The following is a 16745-nucleotide window of genomic DNA, read 5'->3' as shown; positions in this document are numbered from 1 at the left end:
GTTTAATCTTGGAAAATAAGGAAGGCTAAATAAGTTGCGCAGTTCAAGTAAAGGAAGTCATTGAATATTCAAGTTCAGATTTCAAGACTTTAAAAACAAACATGGAAAGTGTGTTTAAAATGAGAAATGAAGATCAGAAGTTAATAGTTGGAAAGGAACTATGTATGTGTATGTGACTGCTTTTCTTCCCTTCCCTTTAAAATATTTAAAAGAATTTTAGAAGCTAACAAAATAACATCTGGATTATGGTTGAACAAGATTACAAGATTATTTTTTTTTTTTTTTTTTTTTTTTTTTAATATGGAACTGTTTTAACATTTCCTATTGCCAAGGTTTAGGTCAGTCTACCCATATAGCAATCTCTTTTAATTCCAAATCTAGTCTGAATGTTGATTATTAATACTGGCAATTAACGACACTTGTGTGGGTTGTATTTACTGTTACTTTAGAAGTAGCAATAACTTCGCTTTGCAAAGAGAATTCAATCCATCAGATTTCTTTAACTGAAATTGTCACCCCTAATATGCTTGGCCTTAACAAAAAAACAAACAAAAAAAATTTGTACATTGCTGTGAATTGGTTGTACTACGGTAAGAAAGCTGAACTCCCTTTTGAGAACTAGAGAAAATGCATAATGCTACAAGATCTGGCTTTACTTTTAAAGTTGCTTTGCTCCTTTTGCATTTTCACCTACTTTTTACGTAAATGTATGCCCAGAGTTTTATCAGAATGCTTTTCTTGAAGGTCAGCAACTGTAACTTGTATCGCCTTGGAAAAAAGAAAGGACTGCCTAGTCGTATGGTGGTATCGATTTTTGATCCTCCTGTGAATTGGCTTCCTCCTGGATACATAGTAAACCAGGACAAGAGCAACACTGATAAGTGGGAGAAAGATGAAATGGTAAGCCTTTATTTAACTATGTTGAGGAATAATTATTTGCATGTCTATATTCTTTCAACCCTACCTCCTCCGACACCCCAGATATTATGCTATGTTTTCAGAAAAAAAAAAAAAAAAAAAGTAAATCTGTATCTTTGTTTCCTTTCTAAAATTTAATATTCTAAAAATAAAAACTATAACTTAAGATGAAAGGAAAACTGATCCTGAATAGAACCTGAAGTAAGGAAATTTACTGAACATAATCCAATAATGAGCGTATATATTAATGGAAAAGCAGAGAAGAAAAGTTTTTTTGCTTGTAGTTAGCGTGCTCTCAGGAGTTTTTCTGAAATTTTTGTGGAAATTTTAAATGCAGTTATCATTACTGTTTTTGCTGTAATATGTATGGGCAGAAGACTCTCTGCTTTTTAATATACCATGAGTTCCTCTTTATAGAATATGTGGAAAGCAGTTGCTGTTTTTCATAGTGCTGAGGCAGAATGAAGATTAGAACTGGCCTGAGAAAATGTTCCACACTGGTTGCTGTTAGCTGGCTTACACATCCCCACTGTATGTCACTGAAAGCTTCAGGGTGACAAATCCTGAGGAGGAAGGAGTCAAGTTACTTTTCTGACTAAACTCGTTGTATGTCAAGAGTCAAAGTGCGTGTATAAGAAATATCCCTGATCACAGCAGTCAGTAACGTAATCTTTAAGTGTTTGAGGCTGGTTTGAAGGTCAGGGGAAGGAGCTGGAGGGATTTTTTTTTTTTTATTTTTTTTTTCCCAATTCTGAAGACCACACTGGGATTGTAGAACCACCAGAGGGCACAGGAGAGGACTGTTAGGTAGAGGTACTGTGCAAATAAATGTTTATTGCAGAATAAAACAACCTGATTATTGTGGCTCTGTATTGTGCCAGGATTTCATTTCAAAGAGAGTTACTACTATACCTTTCTGAAAATAAGATAGCACATTTGGGACAGGAGCTAATCACTGGTTTTAAAAAGCTTGCAGTTCTTCGTAACTTTTCAGTGGCCTCTTCCTCTTCGCTAGTCACTAATTATTTGAAAATAAAACAATTCCAGACCAAAATGCAGACAGTGATGCAGCGAAGTGGGGTTTTTGTGCCAAGTAGATATTTTGCCTTCAGCTGTAAATTTCATGGGCGGCTGATCTATTAATGGGGTTAGAAGTCTCATATCATTATGACAAATTATTGCTAAAACATCTTAGTCAAATGTTGGGGTTTTTTTTGTGTTATTAAATAGCGATTTCCAAAAACCTTGAAAAAAGCACATATATTTATCTTCAGCTTGTAAGTGGCCATAACTTTTCAAAATGAGGGATTCTTTAACAAAAGGTTCTTTCTTCTGGGGTTCATTGTTAGTTTATTTTTGAAATGTTGTCTAATGATGAAAAAAAATCAGCTATCAGAATTGCTTCCTGGCTCCTTTACCTACTGTTTCTTCTTACCACTTAGAATTTTTTTTTTTTTTTTATACAAGACACAATATGGAGACAATGTTAGAGTAGTTCATGTAGCTGTCCTGCTAATTAAAATTAATTTTAAGAAACTAGTGAATGAAATTGTTGTGAAAATGAAATTTCTCATTTGTTAAATCTTTGCGAAAACGGGCACCAGGATCTCTTTTGAATCATCCATATAGACATGTCTCGTTCAGAGGGTGCATTTTTATTTCACTGACAGATAGGACAGGTGTGGTGTAACAAGAAAAAATCAGCACTAGCTTTAATTGGGACTGGTTAAATTAGTCTCCTTTTGAGCCTTATACTGCTACTAGTATCCAAAACAACTTATTTCAGCACAAATTTTGCTCTCCCTTTCTGATCAGTTAAAGTTACAGAAATCCCTGCTTTGTATATGTGAGATGGGTAATTACAGCAGCAGAAATTCTGCTGGCAAAATGTCTAAATTGTGAATTTTTATAGCTTCTTTTTCTATTTTTCCTCTCATTACTAAGCCTGACTAAGCCTGCTCCGACTTGGTGAGGGAACATCGTGATCTGTTTGAGCCTTAGATGGTTTCATGTGCTGCCTAGTGCACCTTACAGCTGCCACCCATCCACACCTCGAGGGAATTGTGCATTTGGCTCAAAGGGAGACATCCCCAGTGGTAGCATCTGCTTCACAGATTTGCAAGATGAAGTGACTGAGACCTACAGTATGACATGCATAGACTGAGGGCAGATACAGATTATTTTACGTGATTCAGAATGGCGTTGGCTTTCAGGACCCAATCCAGAAAAGCGCTGAATCTGGTCTTGCTCCTATCAAATTCGGTGGCGGAATTCCTGCTGATATCCGTGATGCTGGGTTGAGCCTGTGACTAGTCCTTTTGATGTCAGGAAGACTACTTGTGCATTTAGCTAATACGTTTAAGTGCTTTCCTGGGCTGGGGCCAAGGCAAATTGTACAGCACTATATAGTTTGGGTATATCTGTGTTCAATTTGTAATTTACATCAGTGCATACCAATTTGTTCTATAAGACCAGGGAAAAGACATGAGACGTTGGCTTTGCTGTTGTGGGTATGCATGTAAGTACTGGAAAATTGGTGACAACTTGAACTTTTAATTAGTTCGGGCTACAAGTATAGCCTGAAAAAACACAAAGCTTTAAACAAATATGTACTTGTTTAAAGGATAGGATTAATATTAGTTGCTTTTGCCTTGAGTTATTCTCCTACTTCATGATTTAATGTATATGTAAATATTCAGTTTAAAAACAAACAACAAAAGCCTGTGTTACAGAAGTGTGCCATTTCTTCTGCTGTTCCATTTTTAGACCTGCGATATTGAAATTCGGATGCTCGTAAATGTATGACAAACTAGAGGGATTGCACGTTTGTTAAAATTAAGTATTAACTTGCACTGTGGTTCTTACAGAACCAAAGATTAGCCTATATGTAATGTCCAATAAGTAGCAAGATCACTTATCCCCCACAAATGCAGTCAAGGCTGTCGCCCACATAAGCATTAGATTCTTGCCAAGTAACTGTTACTAGACTCTCAGTTTTGATCTGGAATATAAAAATCACCTACACTGCTTCGCTAAACTTTCTACTAGTTTGCCAAGTAGACTGGACTAATTTGCAGCTAACGTTGAGAGCACAGATAAATGTGTTTTGCTGCTTTGAGTGATGATCATTGAAGAACTAGGCTAAAGAAGTTTACAGTTTTTTCATTGAAGCGCTTTCCATTTGCGTGTCCCGAAGCTCAGGTGATTGTGACTATAGTAAACCCTTCAAGTCCCTTCGTATTTGCCATAGAAGGAGGTAGAAAGAATCTTCAAAATTGTATTGATTCAACATTTGTAATAGCCTTACTTAGAAGCTTGAGAGAAGGATGCACCCAAAACTGTTTATAGTACTTCTCAAAAGTTAATTTAGAATTCTTTCTTTTGTTTACTTTGGTGTGCAAGTGTGTGATGTTTAGTGGATTTGGAGTTAATTGTATGCACCTCACATTCACGTATGAGTTCCTGTGGAATGCAGCATGTGTTATATGTAGAACATACGCTGTTACAGTTTAGTAATAAAGGGTTTGTATTTCAACAAAATTACTGGAGTCTTAGAATGCTAGTGTTAATTGAGGTTGTATTGTGCGTCTGATCAGACTAATTAGGAACATTAAAAAATTGGTTTTCTTATTAGCAGACACTACTCAAATCCTACTCTTCTGACAGTTCTGGAATAGAAGTGTCTCATTTCCCTCTAAAGTACAGTTTTTGTGTTCTTTCGTAGACAAAGGAGAACTTGTTGGCTAATGGTAAACTTGATGATTATGATGATGAGGAAGAGGATGAAGACCTAATGTGGAGGTTACCCAAGGAGGAAACAGACTTTGAAGATGACTTTCTGGAGTATGATCAGGAGCATATCAAATTCATTGATAATATGTTAATGGGATCAGGGGCTTTTGTGAAGAAAATTTCTCTCTCACACTTTTCAACCACTGATTCGAACTACGAATGGAAAGCACCCAAAAAGTCATCCCTGGGTAATGTTCAGTTTTCATCAGATTTTGATGATTTTGACTATAGCTCCTGGGATGCAATGTGCTACCTAGATCCTAGCAAGGCTGTTGAAGAGGATGATTTTGTAGTGGGCTTCTGGAATCCATCAGAAGAAAACTGTGGTGTTGATGCAGGAAAACAATCTATCTCGTATGACTTGCATACCGAGCAGTGTATTGCTGACAAAAGCATTGCAGACTGCGTGGAAGCCCTGTTGGGCTGTTACCTGACCAGCTGTGGTGAAAGAGCTGCTCAGCTTTTCCTGTGTTCGTTGGGGTTGAAGGTGCTCCCCGTAATTAAAAAGACTGATTGGGAAGGTGCTTTGTGTGCTACCAGAGAGAATTGTACCAGCGAGCAGAAAAACCTTTCTCCAAACTCTGTTTCTGCTTCTGTAGCTAATTCAGAGCCTTCCCTGTATAAAGACCTGGAGTATGGCTGTTTGAAGATTCCACCGAGGTGTATGTTTGATCACCCAGATGCTGAAAAAACCCTAAATCACCTTATTTCTGGTTTTGAAAACTTTGAGAAGAAAATCAACTACAGTTTTAAGAACAAGGCTTATCTTCTTCAGGCATTTACTCATGCCTCGTACCATTATAATACCATTACTGGTAAGTTGTCTTCAAGAAAATAGGGGTTTTTTTCCCCGTATTGTAAATGTAAGAGAAGCAGTATATGTTGTGTTCCCATTCGTAGTCTCTTTTTAGACATCACATGGTACTTTAAGAAGTCAATAGTCTCTGAATACAAAATCTTAGAAAATAGTATCTTGCCCCTTATTTAGAGGGGGATGCTTGTTTGAAGCTGTATCTCAATGGTTATTCAGACTCGATGCAGATAGATTTACTGAAGCCTAACCAAGTTTGGGGAAAGAGCAGCATTTTTCATCTCTGTTGCTGTATCAGTAGTTGTATATGACTGACATTAGATACTCACTTAGCTGAAATAAGTTCTTGTGGAACTCTGGGAAGTTGCAGTGCACTTCTAGAAGTAGCAGTTGTGTTTTGCAAGTATATTTAGCAAATTTATCCCATAAATTAATCCCAATAATATTGCCCTTTGGCTGTGCTTCTGAAGATTAAAAGCAGACTGTACAACTCTGATTAGCTGAATAGTCTGCAGGATAGCAAAATACGGAGTCTTCCATTTGAAAGTTGGGAATTGGAATGCTTAATTTAAATCCAGGCATTTCATGGAGTAAATATTTAAAGGCAAAGTTTGAAGCAATTGACTAAATCAGACTACTAATTCCAGGTTAACTGCTTAATGTTTCTGTACATGATTTCACAGATTTTACAACAGTACTAATTTGTATTTCTGTAATCTTCTTGAATTACTTTTGCTTATACTAATTAATTAATTATTCATTCTAAAACTTGAGATATTTTCCTATGATAATATGCAATTAAAACCAAACAATGGTTAAATTCCAGCCTTATTTGAAGTGCATGGCAAAATCCTGTGCAGTCAACAGTCTGAATTTTTCCCCATAGTGAATTAGTTCCTTATTCCAAGGAGTGAGAAAGCTCTGCTTTAGTTAAAGAAATAAGTAATTTTGAAATGTTAGTACACTGAGAAATAATTGTGACAAAACACTGGAACGCTCCTTTGGTTTTTCATTCTAGATAATATTACCCTCATATATATTTACTTTTTCCAAATATTTCACAAAGCATATAGAAAGTAGATGATTCATATATATATATATATATATATATATATACACACACTAACAAACAGAAACTTTGAGGCATGGTGTCTAGGTGAAATTACATTGCTGGTAGCGGAAGCATTTGATTCCATTTCTGTTCACCAGGACAGAATACTGTGAGTTGTTACCTGTAACTTTTAAGGAGTAGCTTAGAGTTAAGATCTGGCAGCATCTTAAATTCAGCTGCTATAAAAGAAACTTAGCCATTTCACTCTCATGTTACTATTGTAGTAATTTTGTCTTCCTTCATTCTCTACCCACATATCCCTCTTTGCTTTCAAGAGGTTTTTTTGCTTCTATTCTAAAAATAGACCTTCATGGCTCTCCATTCCCATGTCCTGTCAATTTTCCAAATGGCAAAGGCTTGGCAATTTTAGTTTCCAGTTTAAAAGACCCATTCTGAATGGGAATCTTTGTTCAGTGCTTTTTGAGAAATCTAAATGTACGGCAAATTTGATGAAAAATCTCAGATTGTATGTTCCCCTTGCTTTTAATACGTTTCTTTATTAAGTTTTTGGAGGCTTAATTGTTACTGTTTTCACATCAGCATGCTGGTGGAATTTCTTGATTTTACTTTTTTGATGTTTTTCAACACAATGTGCAGTTCTTGAGTAAAAGCATTAATTGATTATACACACAAGTGTTTTTGCTAGCACGACAAATGAACACTTGGTTCAAAAGTGGCTTTATTATTAGATGTAGCTTCTGCTTTTTCTGATTAATCTTTTTTAGGGTGGGTTTTTTTGTGTTTTTTTTTGTTGTTGTTTTTGGTTTGGGGTTTTTTTTGTGGGTTTTTTTTTTGTTTTGTTTTTTTGGTTTTTTTTTTTTTTTTTTGTAATTCAATAACAATCTCTTTAAACACAAAGATACCTGTTTTAAAAAACAGATTGTCTTCTCTGAGCATTGGTTAGTTTGTGGAATTTACATGGCAGTGTACCAAACCTCTTATCCAGAAAGGCCTGGAAAGAATGTCTGTGTTAAACTTAATTGTGGTGTTATACATTCTTTTATTTCCAACGCTTTAAGATTGTTACCAGCGCTTAGAATTCCTGGGAGATGCAATTTTGGACTACCTCATAACCAAGCACCTTTATGAAGACCCACGGCAACACTCTCCAGGAGTTCTCACTGACCTACGATCTGCTCTAGTCAATAATACCATTTTTGCATCATTAGCTGTAAAGTATGACTACCACAAGTACTTCAAAGCTGTCTCTCCTGAACTGTTTCATGTTATTGATGACTTTGTGCAGTTTCAAATGGAAAAGAATGAAATGCAAGGAATGGATTCTGAGGTTAGTGGAAGTAGGAGAAATGTGTTCAGTAACTGATTTGAAGCATGTCACTGGATTTCTTAGCATGATGCGCATTTTTGTGATGTTTTAGTTTTATGCACGCAGCAGACAAAGAAGCAGGCTCCCAGTAATAAAGCATGCAATATGCAAAGTAAAATACAATCTGCAGAAAGTACAAGGTCAACGAGAACATTTAGAAAATAAGTAAATTGAAACCAGTTTGCCTCTAGATTTTTCTGTGACACACTATTTTGGTGACTATTTCGCTTTTGTGTTTTTAGAACAATATGGTGGGGGGGCGGGGGGGAAAAAAAAAAAGAAAAAACCAAACAAAAAAAGGAACCAAACACTTAGCTTGCTTTCTTCCCTGAGTGATTGGAAACACTACTGTACCATAAAATTCTGATGAAGAGCTACTGAGTCACATAATGCTGACTCAGGATAGGATATCCGTGCAACATCATGAACAGTACTGCCTTGGTACCATGCTGGAATTATTTAACGTAGCAGAGATTTCCACTGTTCTTCTTCTGATGATTTCTGCTGGAGCAGGTGTTACTGCACTGTACTCAAGTGTGCGTGACATGCCTCTAAAGGCTTTATATCTGCTAGCCAGGGAAACATTATATTCATCTTCCAAATAAGCCGCTTGAGAAGCAGTTTAGCTGAAGACCTGAAAACGCAGATCATACCTGTGCTATGCAGAACAGCTAATGATAACCAACATCTATTTGCTGGAGAAGGTACTAAAATTAATTCATTTATATAAGCTGCTCAGAAAATGTATGAGAGCAAGGACCTTGTGAGCCAAATGCTAACCAAGGTCCTGGAAGAGATGGACTTTCTCGTCATCCTTAATAGTTTGTCTTCTGAAACACTGTGACCAATCTCTTGGAAAATACTTTGAGAATACTCCAGCACTGAATAAACATGTTCTCTTTGTATTTAATAATTTCTTCCTTGTGATACATAATTTAAAAGCTTGAGAATTAAAATACTTCAGTTACGTATAGGTGTTTACAACCCTTGCATTCTGTTGCAGAGTGAAATCCGTATGTTTAAACGTGAAGATTCAGAAAATATTGACTAAGAAGTTTGTCACTGAAATTCAGATCATAGAAATTATTTTACGTTTAGAGATCAGACTCTGTTATCTGTCCTGTTTTCCTCACAGTATGAGTGAAAAGGCTAAAAACTTACTTTTAAGAGCTCGTAGCAGTGATTTTTAGCCTTGTTCAGCTTTTGCTAGTGTGCACCAAGATTGCCTACAAACTTCCACCAAAGCTATAACCAAATTGTGTGATAGCTGTTTCAAATAAAATTCTTGTTTCACTCTCCCTACGCCTGCTCCCTATCTTGGTCTGGCACTGAATTACTGAAACTCTTATTTCATCAGAGTTAATGCAAGAGTCTTTGTTTCTGCAGTTCATGCCAGCTAGACTGGTTTCCATGTGTGTCTCCACGTCATCTGCTTTTCTTTTTTCAAATCTCACTCCTGAAACATCTGTTGTCCCTTGCCTTGCAGCTCTTAGTTTCTCTCTCCTTCTGTTATTTCAGTATAACTCAAAAGTGCTTTAGTTTGCACTTGGTATGAAATATGCTATTCAAAACAGTTGAATTTGTTTTTTAACATCAAAATTCCCATTTGGACTGCGTACACATCAGGTCTGACTTCTTTGATTTATTTTAGGTAGAAATACTGGGTGGGACTGGTTTATGAAGTATTACGATGACTCTTAAGAGGACTGAATCAGGTTCAAAACCCCAAATAGGAGCCAAATGGAGTGAGAGGGGAGGAGACTGACAGAAACTTCCTTCTCTTTAGGTAGAGGAGAGTAATGGTCAAAAACTTTGTTGTCAGGTTACTTTGTTTGGACTTAGGTGAATGTATATTATATGTACGCGAGGTATTCTTACTAAAGGGTTAGGTAAATTCAAGACCTTTAAGGCATATACTGAAGGTTTAAATAATGAGCGTAGACTGTTGTCCTGAATTATTAGCATGGAAGACAACACTGCCTGCTACGTTTTAAAAAAAATACCTAAAGTGTGTCTGTTAGCTCAGGCTGAGGTGGTTGGTGATCAGTTATTAATGGCTTATTTTACTAATGCTTGTTTCGTGCTTAGCTTCTGGGGTGAATGAGGTAAGAAAAGGTACATCCCACTATCATCCAGAGATTGGATTTACAGATTTTAAAGTCCTCCTAGGAGAGGTTTAATGTATGAACTCTTCCTTTGTTGTGAGTAGATTTCTAGTATTAACTGATAGAGGAAAGCCTGTTTCTTATTGGAAAAACCAGACCCATGGTGAAATCTTACAGAATTACTAACAAAGGAATTCACAAAGCATATAAGGTCTCTGTACACAATGGTGTTTAGGAATTTTTTTTTTTTTTTTCCCCACACACATTTGAAAAATGATATACCCAGCAACTTGGTTTCATTGGGGAATAAAAGAACAATTTCACTGTGGAAAGTTGTCAATGCGAAACTTAAAGGAAGCAGCTCAGGATAGGATGTAATAAAACTTATATTTCTGAATCTTTGCTTTATTTTAAAAGAAGCAATTGTTTCTCTCTTGTCTCCTCCCCCTTCTCTCTTCCCTTCCCTCTCCCTGCCCCCCGTCGGCTTTTTAATTGCAAACAGCTCAGAAGATCTGAAGAAGATGAAGAAAAAGAGGAAGACATTGAAGTACCAAAGGCCATGGGGGATATATTTGAGTCCCTTGCTGGTGCCATTTATATGGATAGTGGAATGTCCTTGGAAATGGTTTGGCAAGTGTACTATCCAATGATGAGGCCATTAATAGGTATTGTCAGCTTTCAGAAAAAAATTAATTAAAATTAAGTGCCATCTGCTATGAAGAGAACAAAGCTAATCTTTTTCTTCCTTTTTTTTTTTTTTTTTTTTTTTTTTTTCTTCCCCAAATAGAAAAATTTTCTGCTAATGTGCCCCGCTCCCCAGTACGAGAGCTGCTGGAGATGGAGCCAGAGACAGCCAAATTTAGGTAAGAATACACTTCTTTTGGTACACATTGCCATAAAATGTTTTTAAGCTGCACTTCGTAAACCACCGGGGATTTTTAAATGTCATGAATTACTTTTAATTTCTTTTGCACTAAGCAGCTAGCGTGATCGTTGCGTTCACTGATTTATATTCTTTTTCCTTGCATGTCTTTTTGAGAAAAGTAATGATTTCTGTTGAACTACGCTGCTTCAGCTTCTGTAGAAAAGAGAATGTCTGTCTCTTATTTCATATTAACTTGCCTAGGCAGTAAGTAATTCTTGTGTATGTTTTTGCAGTCCTGCAGAAAGAACTTACGATGGAAAGGTCAGAGTAACAGTGGAAGTTGTAGGAAAGGGAAAGTTTAAAGGTGTTGGCAGAAGCTACAGGATTGCCAAATCTGCAGCTGCGAGAAGAGCACTACGAAGCCTCAAAGCAAATCAACCTCAGGTCCCAAACAGCTGAGACTCCTCTTAAAAATAAATAAAATGGGGGAAAAAAACACATACAAATAAAGCAAATTTTTAAAAACGTTGATGTTGAGAGGAACAAATTGGAAGACAGAATTTAAAGTTTGTTTGATAACAGAATAGATAACAAAACATTTAACATGTATAAAATTTTGGAACTAATTGTAGTTAATAGTTTTTTGCGCAAACACAATCTTGTCTTCTTTCCTCACTTCTGCTTTGTTTAATCACAAGAGTGCTTTAATGATGACATTTAGCAAGTGTTCAGAATAATTGTTGTCAGGTCTTTTTGGTTTACTTTTCTTGTCAGTACAGCTTTGCTTAGTGTTAGAAGGCCAGGGAGCTTATGCCTAATGCAGTTGCTAGATTTATATATAGTAATCTTGAAATTCTTCAATCTGTGCACTAGTGCCAGTCATAAAGCAGTTGATAAACTGTACTGGATGATTTGGTATGAGAAAGAATAAGTGTGCCAGTATTCTCCTCTTTTTTTTTTTTTTTTCCCCCCTTTTTCTTTCTTTTTTTTTTTTATTTTTTTTATTTTTTTGTCTTCTCCGTGTCATCTTTTTACATTAAGATGGCATTCCCGATCATTATTGCACTTATTTGTTAGGGACAGATTTTAATTGAAATGGCTGGCATACTGGTAGAAAGAAACTTCAGTTTCCTTATGCCACACGGTCTTGCATAAAAAAAGGTTCTTGCCTTAAAAATAAATAAACCCTCGTTAATAATCTTTAATTTCTGATCTTTTTTGGAACAAACTGTTTTACATTCCCTTCATTTTGTTATGCATTTTACAATGATACAGCTCTATATTTACAGTACAACTCATTACTATAGCTGTGACTTATTACAGGATTATAATAGAAGTTGTATTCATATATATGTAATTAGGTTATTTTTAACAATTCTGAGGAGGTGGTTAGTCTACAGTTTTTTTTATACCATAAACAAAATACGGTCTTTGGCTAAAATTCCAATTTTACACAAACCTGCAAGCTAGATAGTTCCAATACTGGAAACAATAATGAATAATTGCACAGTGCAAACTGTCACTCTAACAAAATAACCTTAGACATATCACACCTAAAATATGCTGCAGATTTTATAGTCAATTGGTTACGTATTTAACAAACAGAGCACCTTTACACTTAGAGATATTTCCACATAAATTTCTTACTGTACTTTTCAGAGTTGCATGCATATTTCACCTACCAAAGCTGTGCTGTTAAATAACATGAAAGTTGATGTTTGAGATATAACTGCCGTACTTTTGATACATCTGTGATTTAGGTCCTTAATTTAGAGAAACTAGGTCATTGGTGTTTTGGTCTACTGGGGGTGGGGGGAAAATCATACTTTTATTTTTTAGGCTTTGCCTATACTTCTTTGATTAGATTTTTGTAGGCACTCTTCACTTAAATACCTCAGTTCTTTTTTGTTTTCTTTTCTTTTCCTTCTTTTTTTTGCATGCATTGTTTTTTTTCTGTTTTGGTGCTATGTTTATATATTATGCTTGAAATTTTAATTTTTTGCACTGTAACTATAATACCTCTTAATTTACCTTTTAAAAAAGCTGTGGGTCTCGTATTCCCACCAATATCAGTAGAGGTTTGCTGCAATTTTGCCCTGTTAATTATGCTTGAAGTTTGAGAAAGCAGAGCAAGGTGTTTTAACATTTTCCGGCACAATAGTTTGAACTTGATGCTGTGTCTTACGTATTAAATTACAAATAAATACTGTATTTCCTGCTTTTAAACCCTATTCCTTTTCTCACAAAATGCACACTAAAACAAAACTGTCAGCTCTTGCTTTCTTAACAAAAAATAAAATAAATGCCTTAGTGACAAGGGGTAGATATTAAGCTTTTCTGAAATACAGTTTTCAAAAGTTCATATATTTTCTATCTCAGTCATTTTTCATTCCTGAAAAAGGACCTTTCTTGTGTTTGAAAGCAGCATTGTTACAGTAGTCAGACCGAGAATTAGAATACTAGCTTATAAAACATTTTAGCGTTTGTTTGGTACTTCAGTCATGAAAACGTGACAGGGAAGGACCTGCGCGTCCTGATGTACATAAAGCAAATGTACACGAGATGGGACAGGACAAACATGCGGTCTGAATTTTCAAAGGTAAATTGCTTTGAGTTAGCTGTTTAAAAAAAAAAAAAAAAAAGTCTCCAATTTATAGCTCTTTCTTCGTAGGCGGAATGAAGTTTCTTAGAGGAAATACATGGTGGCTAATGTTAACAGTCCTGTGTTTCTGGACGGACACCCATCAGCAGATAAAATCAGACCATCTAGAAAGTCTGAAGTAGTTTTAACTGCATTATGAAAAACTAAAATTCAAGTTAGTCTTTGAACGCCTAAAATTTCTTACTGATTGTTACAAGGTTATAGATTCTCAGGGGTCTCAGGTAATTGTTGGCAGTAAAGCGATGCGGAGTTTTGATGCAAAGAAAATGAACTGAACTTGCTCTGTGTTTCAGAATAGTTTAATGATCACTTTGTTACTAGATAAAGCCTATGAATTGGAAATCTGAAATGTTTAGTGGCTGACTATAAAGTAGTTTCTGCTGCTGATGTGTTTTTAAATGCGTTTTAAATGCCGTAACTTTTTCCAGTGTGACCTCATTGAAATATTTTTTTATCCTTTGAGATAGAAAACTCATATTAGTTTCCATGTTATACATCTGTGTGTTTTACCCTACAGTTGATATTATTTTGATATTGGACAGTGTATGCTATTAAAGACCTAAATCTGATCATTTGAAGGTTGGGATAGAAATCACTTGACATGCTATAAGCACAAGTGTAAGCGGACTGTTGTAACCCATCTTCAAAAATAACCACACAGGCTCATCGTAAATAGTGTGGGGGTTAGTTGGCATGAACCTTGTTTTTTTTTTAATCTAAGTCCTGTTATACTGTACTTTAAACAGTCCTCCTAACTATGCTGCGTTTTTATTTTTTATGGCTTTTTTTGCGCTGTTCTGTTCATGTAGCACAAATAAGCATTGCACTTGGTACCATGCTTTACCTCATTTCAAGGAAAAAAATGCTTAACAGAGAGGAAAAATGTGGTTTGGCCTTGCTGCTGTTCTGATTTACTGAATTTGAAAAAGATAATTATAATGCCTGCAATGTGTCATTTACTTGCACAACTTAAGTAGGTCATTTGTAATGTCTGTGGCATTTTTACTGTATGTGGAAAAATACAACAAAGATGTGTAACAACACTTGATTGTATTTTAAAGCTATTGTTTTTCTACTACATCATTTTACTGTTACGTGAAGTAATTAAAATTAGAATGACCTCTGACACTCCAGTAATTATCTCTGAACAAGCCAACGTATTATGCGTACAGCGTAGTTTTTGCAAAAAAACAGCCCCTAGTGATACGGTCAACCCCAGCTAAATCAAAATCTCCGCTCAATCTGAATATTGAGCGCCCAGTAGCAAGTTCTGAAGTGTTTGTTCAGCTTGATGCCGCTCGAGTCCACGCAGGGAAAAAAAAAAAAAAAAAAAACAAAAAAAACAAACCTGCTATTTTAAAGTCTCATTCCACGATAGAGTGTTGTGCCTGCCGAATACAGAGCTTGGAGAAGAACCAGCTTCCGTGCTGGGGAGGAATATAGCGGTGGCCCAGGGAGGAGGTGCCAGATCCTCAGCTGGTGCGGGTTGATGTGGTGTCGTTTGCACCCGTGGGGCGGCGCGCTTTTACGCACCAGAAGATCTTGTGCTTGCGCGCACACTGCTGCGGAGTTCGGTTTTTTTGCTCCTTGCCAGCAGATCCAGAGCCCCTGAACGGGCCCAGTGCTGCGGGGTTCACTTCCCCGGCTGTGACCCGAGCCACGCGAGGCGCGTGGGCCGAGTTGGGGCGGGAGGCGAAGCCCTCGGAGCCCGGCCGCAGCAGCACGCCTCACCCGAAAATGCCAAACAGCACCGGGGGCTGCTGCGACCCTACGCCTGCCTCCGACAGCGCCCCGGGGCTTGTGGTGGTTTGGGACGGGGTTCCCTGTGCAAACACTCGAATGGAAATCTCTTTATTTATTACATGAGTGAAGTGAGAAGGATTTGGGGGGGGGTTTGGTACTTCATTACTGACATTGAGCCGTTTCCATTGCTCTAATTTTCAAGAAGTTAATTTCTTCCGCGTTAGGTTTCAGATTTAAAACACTACGATTCATGACCGTGGAATGTAATCTAAATATCAACTGTAACTCAATCTGAACTGCGTTAGCAAATATCTAGAGGTCATTGCAGTATACTCCACTAGCAGTTAAAATTAACTTCTGTCAAAGCTAACTCCGTTTCTTCAAAATAAATTTCATCCAATAAAGTCCTTGGGTTTTTTCCCCTTTCTTAATTGAATGGCAACCACAGACTACTTTAATTGCTTTGTAGATGCACTCAGAATTTACTGCAGCAGCAAGTTGGAGAGCAAAATGTTGGTGAACAGGAATTGGAAATTGCAGGCATTTTTATTGTAAATAGTTTGACTGAAAAGATGGTTAAAATCAAGTAGAATGAATAACAAATATAATTTGATGGACAATAAAATATTTACCATCACATGCTGCAGCTGTCTTTAAGGGACATAAAATGTAATTCATTCATACTGTAATCATGCTGCAGAAGTTTGCAATCTGCACCTTATGGATCACAATTACCTTTAATAGTTTTTTGTAATAATTGTAGCTGAGTATATCTCCAATAAAGTTATGGTCTGTTCACCTTGTATTGTCTTTTTACTTTTGTTTTTAGTTCCTCTTAACATTCCCATAAACCTTCTGGAGTTTACGAAAATTACTTTCTGCTCTCGGGCAAAAAAATAAAAAATTGTGAAAACATTATTTCTTGACCTTTGAAGACAAGTCTGCCTGTCGTCTTCCTCCGATGGATGGACTGCCTTCACAGCTATGTGAAGACTCTGAAGGGAGGCTCAGGTTAAAAATGGTGGTTTACCTCCTACAATTTATCTCTGTGTTGACCATTACACCACCTGCAAAATTTCTGTTGGAGCTGGGAGCCCCCGGAGCCCAAGGGTTCAGTAACACAGATCTGCACGATTCGGCACGGGTTTTAAGAAGAACATGGTAATAGTAGCTGAGAGTCTCAACGTCGATAACGTTGATTTGAATTATTTTTTCCACTTGTTTTCCTATCACTGTTTCACTTACCCTGAGTGCGTTTGGAGAGTGTTCTGGCCGGCACACCGGTGTCGCGGCTGTGCGCTGGGGAGATGGCACAGACCCGCCGGGCAAAAAAAAAAAGATGAGGAGTCGTCTTCCTCTTTGAAAGCTTCCCCGTGCAGCAGTCGAGTTTCTTGGCGTCTGCGAGGGGCAG

General features: G+C 36.8%; 1 protein-coding gene across 7 annotated transcripts in view; it reads left to right on the top strand.

Annotated features, from left to right (window-relative positions):
* Positions 1-16137, top strand: part of DICER1 (dicer 1, ribonuclease III) — a 68546-nt gene extending 52409 nt beyond the window's left edge. For all 7 annotated transcript variants that reach the window (XM_042790799.1, XM_042790796.1, XM_042790800.1 and 4 more), the window contains 6 exons: positions 745-900; positions 4643-5525; positions 7652-7920; positions 10567-10729; positions 10852-10927; positions 11223-16137. In XM_042790799.1, the coding sequence (XP_042646733.1) occupies positions 745-900; positions 4643-5525; positions 7652-7920; positions 10567-10729; positions 10852-10927; positions 11223-11388 (1713 nt within the window). In that variant the 3' untranslated portion in view covers positions 11389-16137. The remainder of the gene's footprint in view (positions 1-744; positions 901-4642; positions 5526-7651; positions 7921-10566; positions 10730-10851; positions 10928-11222) is intronic.
* Positions 16138-16745: the final 608 nt, after the last annotated feature.

This window comes from Tyto alba, unplaced genomic scaffold, assembly GCF_018691265.1.
Source record: "Tyto alba isolate M040663 unplaced genomic scaffold, T.alba_DEE_v4.0 Super-Scaffold_18, whole genome shotgun sequence".
NCBI classification, from domain to species: Eukaryota; Metazoa; Chordata; class Aves; order Strigiformes; family Tytonidae; genus Tyto; species Tyto alba.
The sequence above is the reverse complement of the archived record's forward strand: the minus strand, read 5'-3'. Positions and strand labels throughout refer to the sequence as shown.